The 9040-nt window shown below is 46.1% G+C and overlaps 1 protein-coding gene across 1 annotated transcript; it reads left to right on the top strand.

Annotated features, from left to right (window-relative positions):
- Nucleotides 1-2803: 2803 nt before the first annotated feature.
- LOC142270453 ((E3-independent) E2 ubiquitin-conjugating enzyme UBE2O-like) lies at nucleotides 2804-8381 on the top strand. The gene has a single exon (XM_075332430.1). The coding sequence runs from the start codon at nucleotides 2826-2828 to the stop codon at nucleotides 6639-6641; it is 3816 nt and encodes a 1271-aa protein (XP_075188545.1). The 5' UTR covers nucleotides 2804-2825; the 3' UTR covers nucleotides 6642-8381.
- Nucleotides 8382-9040: the final 659 nt, after the last annotated feature.

Below are 9040 nucleotides of genomic sequence, written 5' to 3'. Positions count from 1 at the left end.
AGTCCGTGACGCCACCCAGCCACCCACGGGTTGTGGTGAGGTTGGGCACCACCGCTGCTGCTGACGGGGATCCCGGGAGCGATGGTAGGGAGCAGCTGGGATGTTGTTTTCCCCCTCCATGTGTAGGGGTTGGTGGTCCCGGGGCCCGGTGAGGTGACGGGGAGGCAGGGCTGGCAAGGTGCAGGGTCGCCTGGACTGCGCAGCGCGGTGCCGGATGGCACGGTTGTACTCACTCAGCCACAAATGTACGCAAAGTATCTGGTAAACCAAACGGCTGGATGGACGGGTCCCGCAGCCGGCTGCTGTGGTTTCTCCCGGACGGTTGGTGGTGGCTGCCTTTCCCTGCACCTTTGTGTATGTTCGGTCCCGATGGCTTCCCAACGGTAACCCGCTCCCCAGCGTGTATATGTGCCGGAGGAGCCCTTTTGCCCGCAGGCTCTGGCCCTTGGAACTCTAGCTGTGGCGGTAGCTGTATTTCCTTCTTCTGGTAGGACGGTTGCCTTCTATCGGGTCTTGGATGTTAGGAAACCCCTGGGGTTCCGGTCACTGACATATTTGACCTCTTAACGGCGACTCCAAGCCTCATCGGGGTCCGCAGGCCCTGCCGGTGTGTGCTGGCTTCACTTCGCTCCCCGGTTCGGTACCGGCGGGCCACCGCCCGACCCCGGTCCTACGGTTCCGCGTTGATTCGCCTCTCCTGCAGACGGCCACCACCGTCTGCCAACCTTGCTCTTAGTGCCCGGGCCACACACCCGGACACGGTCAGTTTACTCCTCTTTACTCCTTCACCACTACTTCATTCCTCTCACTTGTACTTCCCTAACTGATCTGACGTCCTTTTCCCGCCTCCAGGACTGTGAACTCCTCAGTGGGTGGGGCCAACCGCCTGGCTCCACCCCACCTGGTGTGGACATCAGCCCCTGGAGGGAGGCAACAAGGATTTTGTGTCTGGCTGATGTGCCTGTCTCAGGGTGGGGGTGTGTGTTGTAGTACCTGTGACGACCTGGCTAGTCCAGGGCGCCACACATCCTCCATAGTCCACCATGTATTATTGTTGGGATGGGGCATACACCTTACTGATGGGGCATACACATTTTGAATTAAGAGTTAATCTTAATCTTAGCCAGTCCTGTAAGGGTTGAGCCTAGAATGTATGGGCTCCTTCCAGGTTAGTATGCGTTTACTCCGGTCTACTGTAATCATGTAAGAGGAGGGTTTGGCCCCCCCCAGCACCCCAGCTCTATTTGGGGGGGTGTCTTACCCCCAGACCCTCGCTTCTATTATAAACGACTCCGTGGACTTAGAAGAATAATGTTTGTTCCAGCTGGAAACATTGGGCTGCATTTAGAACATTTGAAATTATGTCATACCTGGAAGGAGCCCGTACACTTTAGCATCTACTCATGCCTCCCAACCGTCCTGAATTATGTCGGACTGTCCCAATTTGAAGGCTCTCTCCCATAGTCTCACGGCTCACAGCTGTTGTCCCGGCTCCTCCCCTCAGTGCAGTGAATAAATTAAATTAAATTCTCATCTGCTCTGGGTTTCCGGGACGGCCAGGACTCGAACTCATTGTCCATAAGCAGCAGATCTAACATTGAGCCACTGCCCGTATTGAAAGACATAGGAAGATTTGGTAATCTTGACCTGTGTATTGCAGTTGAGAAGCCAGAAGCAGATTATTCAGCTAGAAAGATAGATAGCTACATGATAGAGAGATAGCTAAATGATAGAAAGATAGATAGCTACATGATAGATAGATAGATAGATAGATAGATAGATAGATAGATAGAGGAATAGATAGATAGTTAGATAAATACTAGATAGATAAATAGATACATGCTAGATAATAGATAGACAGGTACATGATAGATAGATAGATGGAGGGATAGATATATACATGAAAGATACAAAGAGACATAGATACATAATTGATAGATGGATACATGATAGATAATAGATAGATACATGTTAGATGATAGATATAGAGATAGATACATGATAGATAGAAAGATAGAGAGATAGATAATAGATACATGATAAATAACAGATACATGATAGATAGATAGATAGATAGATAATAGATGGATACATGATAGATAATAGATAGATGATACATGATAGATACGTGATAGATAGATACATGATAAATATATAGATAATAGATACATGATAGAGAGATAGATAGATACATGATAGATACATGATAGACAGATAGATAGATACATGATAGATAGATATATAATAGATACATGATAGATAGAAAGATGGATAGATACATGATAGATAGATAGATACATGATAGATATATAGAAGATACATGATAGATAGATAGATACATGATAGATAGATATATAATAGATACATGATAGAAAGATGGATAGATATATAATAGATACATGATAGATAGAAAGATGGATAGATATATAATAGATACATGATAGATAGAAAGATGGATAGATAGATATATAATAGATACATGATAGATAGAAAGATGGATAGATAGATATATAATAGATACATGATAGATAGAAAGATGGATAGATATATAATAGATACATGATAGATAGAAAGATGGATAGATATATAATAGATACATGATAGATAGAAAGATGGATAGATAGATATATAATAGATACATGATAGATAGAAAGATGGATAGATAGATATATAATAGATACATGATAGATAGAAAGATGGATAGATAGATAGATAGATAGATACTGCATCTCTTTGTAGGCAAAGGAAGAAGTCAGATTCATTTGTTCCAATAAAACTACTATAAAGAAATGAGGGGCTCCTCTGTTCTCTTCCGGACAACAACAATGGCGGATACGGCGGAGCCCTCATCCCCGGTGACAGGCGGGTCCCCCCCGCTGTCCGGCAGCGATGGCTCCCAGAGGCTCCTCTTCTCACATGACCTGGTGTTCGGCACGTACAGTGGCCAGAACCGGTTCGGCCTGGTGAGGCTCATCCATGGGGAGGACTCTGAGAGCGAGGAAGAGGAGGATGTGGTGGAAGAGGGGGCCAGCGGGGGCCGAAGGAAGGGCGGCGTCGCCGGCGGGGGAGAGCAGGGGAGCCCGGCATCCGACCCTGTGGGGGAGGCCAGCAGGTTCGGGCCTCTGAAGAGGGGCTATGTGCGGGTGCAGTGGTACCCGGAGGGCATCAGGCAGGACGTGAAGGAGACCAAGCTAAAACTGGAGGACCGGTCTTTAGTGCCCAGGGATGCCGTGCGTCGCATGAGTTCAAAGGACGGTCAGTGCGGCACTGTCATTGATGTAAACATAGACTGTATGGTAAAAGTGGTGGGGACCAGCTGCTTCCTATATCCAGTCAACAGCAGGGACCTGCAGCACATATGGCCCATCATGTATGGAGATTACATTGTATATGACTGCTGGTTGGGAAAAGTCTATGACCTTAAAAACCAAGTTATTCTAAAGTTGTCTAATGGAGCGAGGTGCTCTATGAGTACAGAAGATGCCTCTAAACTGTATGATGTCTGTCCACACGCCAATGACACGGGCCTGTTTTTTGATGACTCCTATGGCTTCTACCCAGGCCAAGTGCTTATCGGTCCATCCAAAGTTTTCACAAACGTTCAGTGGCTTTCTGGCATGAAGCCAGTCCTGAGCGCCAAGAGCAAGTTCCGAGTTGGCGTTGAAGAGGTGCAAGTAACAGAGCTGAGAATAACCTGGATTACAAAAAGCTTTTGTCTTGGGGGTTCAGATTCTATGGACCCTCCATCGTCTGTTATAACGCAAGAAAACTTGCACAAGGTGAAGAGGCTCGGCTCCTTTGACCACACACAGCGGCAGCTGGGAGAGCGCTGTTTGTACATCTTCCCAACCATGGTAGAACCCACTAAACTCTTATGTGAGAGTCTGGAGAAGAATTGCCTGCTTGGAGAGATGACTAGCACTCGAAAGCAAGGAGAAAAGTTGCGGGAGAGGCAAATTGTGAAGATTATCTCATGCACGCAAGAGCATACCAACCCAGCAGAGCTACTGAAAAGACACGCTTTTAGCACTGAGATAATGGAGGAAGGCAGCCTACAAGATGACCCTGCCCCCGATAAGGAAATGAGGGAAGCCCCAAGGTGTGAGGAATGTTCTGTGCGGACTCAGGTACTGGGCAACGTCCAGGAGATGTTTCAGGACTTGCCTATACAGCCCAGTGAGCAGGATGCAGATGACGAGGCGGCAGAAGACACGGATGACACCAGTTCTGTAACTTCATCGGCGAGTTCTACAGCCTCCTCAAAAAGTGGCAGTGGGCCTGGGCGGAAGAAGAGTATCCCTCTGTCCATCCGAAATCTGAAGAGAAAGCACAAAAAGAAAAAGAAGAGCAAGGTGTACAGAGAGTTTAAAACGGGGGACAGGGTGGCTGTAGAAATAATCACCACGGTGTCAACAGCGGACGTCATGTGGCAAGATGGAAGTGTGGAAACCAGCATTCGGTCCAATGAGCTGATCCCTATTCATCACATGGACAACAATGAGTTCTGTCCAGGCGATTTTGTGGTGGATAAGAGAGGGCACACGTTGCAGGATCCTTGCATCTACGGTGTGGTGCAGTCCGGAGATCACACAGGGCGGACATGTGTTGTCAAATGGATCATGTTGAATTCTGGAGCCACTGATGTCGAGGTCGTTGGCGAAGAAGATGATGTCAGTGTCTATGACATTGCTGACCATCCAGACTTCCATTTCCGAGCCACAGATATTGTGATATATATCGGCAGCTCACATGCTGATGGCAGCCAGCCTTCAGTGGGACAAGTTGCCCGTGTAGATGTTAGTAGTAAAGTAGAAGTCATTTGGGCTGACCACTCCAGGACCATCACCCTTCCTCAGTGTCTGTATAATGTGGAGTCTGAGCTGGATGAGTCTTTCTATGACTCTGTGGAAAGTAGCACCAGTGGTGCCTCCTCTGATGAGTGGGAAGACGACAGTGACAGCTGGGAGACAGACAATGGCTTAACGGAGGACGAACACTCGCGTGTTGCTGCCGAAGCAGCAGAGGAAGCACCGAATCCAAGTGCTTCTGCAGAACAAGCTCCACAGACAGAGAATGATGACCCAGGGCAAGGAACGTCTGTGGCTACCGTAGTGGTCCCTGGGCTTGTAGGCAAAGTGAATGAGAAGGAGGGCATAGTAAAGAGCTTCAAGGAGCTGAAGGAGGCTATTAAGATCCTGGAAAGTTTGAAAAATATGACTGTAGAACAGTTGCTCACTGGTTCTCCAACCTCCCCCATTGCCGAGCCTGAGAAATTTACTAGGGAAAAAAAATTCCTGGATGATATCAAAAAGTTACAGGAAAATCTGAAGAAGACACTTGATAATGTGGCCATTGCAGAAGAGGAGAAGATGGAATCTGCACCAGAGGCGGAAAAAGACGATAAAGCAGAAGCGCAGACACCCGTCCGCTCTGAATGGCCTAGCGACACACCTGTCCTGTGCCAGCAGTGTGGGGGCAAACCTGGCGTCATATTCACAAGTGCTAAAGGAGAGGTGTTCTCCGTGCTGGAGACTGCGCCAGAGAGCCATGTCTTCAAGAAGCTGGAGTTCCAGGCGCCAGAAGCAAAGAAATTCTTCAGCACCGTACGCAAGGAAATGGCTCTGCTTGCCACATCCCTCCCCGATGGCATCATGGTGAAGACCTTTGAAGACAGGATGGACCTGTTTTCTGCCTTTATTAAAGGTCCCACCCGAACCCCATATGAGGATGGCCTGTTTTTATTTGACATTCAGCTGCCCAGCATCTATCCAGCCGTGCCGCCCCTCTTCCGCTATCTGTCCCAATGCAGTGGAAGGCTGAATCCAAACCTCTATGACAATGGGAAAGTGTGTGTTAGTCTGCTGGGCACCTGGATAGGAAAGGGTACGGAGAGATGGACGAGCAAGTCTAGTCTTCTTCAGGTCCTCATATCGATTCAAGGTCTGATTTTAGTAAATGAGCCGTACTATAATGAGGCTGGCTTTGACAGTGACCGTGGGCTACAAGAAGGCTATGAGAATAGTCGCTGCTACAATGAGATGGCTCTCATCAGAGTGGTGCAGTCGATGACATTGATGTTGAGGAGACCTGTAGAAGTCTTCCAGCAGGAGATCCTGGAGCACTTTCAAAGCAGCGGCTGGCGTTTGGCTCATAGGATAGAAACTTGGCTTGAAACCAATTCTGTAGTAGAAAAGAATGGTGAGATGTCGAATGGTCAGGAACACCCCTGTATAGTACCCTACAGCCCCACTGAACCTGAAAGCACGCCCGAGTCTACGTTAACTTCCAAGGACCTGGATGATTCTGGATGTGGAGCCTCTGTTTCTCCTGGAGAAGCCCCACGTTATTCTGACTTAGATAATTTTGGAAAGGGGGTTGTGGTGAGTAACACCAGCCCTGCAGAAGAGCCACGAGGAGCAACTGGAGGGGCACAGCCAAACGTGAAACCAAAGAAACGCAGAAAGAGCTACCGCAGTTTTCTGCCTGACAAGCGAGGCTACCCCGACATTGGCTTCCCATTGTTTCCTCTGTCCAAGGGCTTTATCAAAAGTATCCAGGGTGTTGTAGGGCAATACAAGGCGGCACTCTTGGAAGCTGGCATCCTGGAGCCCCGTGCAGGCCGACTGACAATACCATTGTAGAAGAGAGGGACTCGGTGGGCAGGATTTTTCCCCTGCCCCTCCACACACCTTCATCTTATACATTCTATCTTCCCCATCCTTTACACTGCCAAGTGAGGCCCAAGTAAAAGGTCTGGGGTAATGTAAGACTCCAAAACTTTAGGGTCTCCTATTGAGACCAAATAAATAAGATTGTAACCCTAATAATAATAATGGCTGAAATGTTGCTGTTTGCTCTGCTGTTCTGTTCATTTTCCTCTGTCCAGTTTATCTGCTCCTGGCGTAATGCCTTGGGCTGCCTTGCTGCTATGGGGCAGAGAATTGTACCATTATTGCTCATGGAAGAAGATCGTTCTCCACTGTATCACCCTCCTCGTCCGTCACCACCCTCCTTAAGGGTATTTCTTCTTGATAGTCCTATATGCTACTGAATGTGAGCCGTGAGGCATTGTTCTGGGATTCGGGGACCTTATCAGGAGTGGTGTCTGATCTAAAGGTGTAGATTAAGCCCTTCATTCTGCATCGCAGTATATAAAGGTAGTGGGCCTAGAAACAAGCACTATATAGAGAACAGGTAAAGATGGCTGGTCTTGTAAATTATAATTTGCATCCATAAAGGTAAATGCATATTTTTTTTTTCTCTATTGCTGCTTATTATTGTCCTGGAATGATGCCTCCGGCCACTTATGTATCCTAATGTGGTGGTCATGTGCCACATGGACCACCCAGCACTGAGATGACTGCCCTAAGCCGCAGAGGTTTCGGACTCCCATCTAATGCTAGTAAATGGTCTCCAGAAGTCCTTTGTGGTCTGTCATCCTTGTTCTTCTTGCTGGAAGCTAATTGATGGGGACAGGGCTGTTTAATATTTCAGGGGACGGAGCGTGTGCTTTATCACAGCGGGTCAGCGGGATCCATTGCCATGTCCTGATGACCGTTAATCAGTGTGAAGGATATACCGGGAGAATGGGGGGGGTTCGGACCGTAGCAACGATTGCTATAATAAACCACTGCCATGAAGATGAGACCATGCAGGCCAAATCGAGTCTCCTTAACCCTTGCCTGCCTTTAGGATGATCTGCCTTACATCTTGGCATGTTTACATTAACCCACCTTTCCCCAATGTAATATTTGGTTCTAGGGCCACCATCCTTCTAATTCTGGATTATACTCTGTGTGTATGTACTATATAAGAGTCTGAACGCAAAATAAAGCACTACTATCATGCATCGAGGAGAGCATGAGTGATATCTGGGCCTTGTAGACATACGCTGTGTGATATTATATAAAACATGTATAGACTGCTTTGTATTATGTTTTTCGGGGGTCTTTTTTTAGACATTTTATCCCCCTAAACCTCTGAGATCCTAATGAGACTTCTAATTTAACCCATTTAGCTTTCCGGTCTATGGTAATGTACACAAATGAATGTGGTGGGGGAGATATTATCTCTTACGCTATGAACCCACATGTTCTCATTTAGCTCCATAGAAATGGTGGAGTCTGATCTTGGAGCCGCAGGGGGTAAAAATGTAAGGAAGGAACATATATCCACCCTGCTTCTGACAGATGTACAGTATTTAATTACTGGCGGCGGATAATTCTGAACCAAATGCTGTAAAATTCTGAGTGCTGGTGCTTCTGACGTGTGTATAGTGCTGTGAGACGTTATCATTTCACTTTCTTTTTTTTTTTTTTTTTCTTTTTTTACAATTGTTTTGCTATTTAATGTTACGAAGTTTGAACAATTAAAGATGCCTCTGCTTAAAAAAAAAAAAAAAAAAAAAAAAAAAAAAAGAAATGAGGGAAAAAAATGCAAACTTATATATAATTTTTTTTTCTTATTTTCACCACCTTGGATTCAAAGCAGCAACTTTCAAACATGTGTCCAGCAGCCCTCCTAGCTTTTCTAGCTGTTCTAGCTGGTGAGTCACTAGGAACAATGATGTTAGAGGGAGGATTTTACATAGATGAAACTACAATGCAGCAGATTACACAGGACATAGAGCCCCATTGTACAGAGCAGCATCTCTATGTCCTGTGTTCTAAAGGGAAAAGAAAATAGTTTTTTTTTTCTTCTAATAAAATTACTAAAAATAATAAAAAAATAGAATGTAATCTTATTACACTTTTTTTTTATAAAATAATAAACATCACAAATCCGCAAATAATATGGACATATTTGGTGTCCCTGTATTTGTAACGACCCGAGCAATCAGATTATTTATGGGGATCGGTAAATGGCGTAAAAATGGCGCAATTTATTATTTCTCCTTATTAAAACCCATAAAAAATGTAATAAAAATGTATCGCTGAGGCCATGTTCACACGTAGTGTAAATGCTGTGGGTTTTTTTTTGCAGGTGTCCACACCACGAGCGCAATAACAATCTTCTCTGATTATTGCGTGTTTGCGGTATT

The sequence above is a fragment of the Anomaloglossus baeobatrachus genome, unplaced genomic scaffold (genome assembly GCF_048569485.1).
Source record: "Anomaloglossus baeobatrachus isolate aAnoBae1 unplaced genomic scaffold, aAnoBae1.hap1 Scaffold_3276, whole genome shotgun sequence".
NCBI lineage: Eukaryota > Metazoa > Chordata > Amphibia > Anura > Aromobatidae > Anomaloglossus > Anomaloglossus baeobatrachus.
This window is presented reverse-complemented; position numbering and strand designations above follow the sequence as displayed.

What these genes read in the sequence shown, in the direction of transcription:
- LOC142270453 (XM_075332430.1), top strand. Translation starts at nt 2,826, where the DNA reads ATGGCGGATACGGCGGAGCCCTCATCCCCGGTGACAGGCGGGTCCCCC.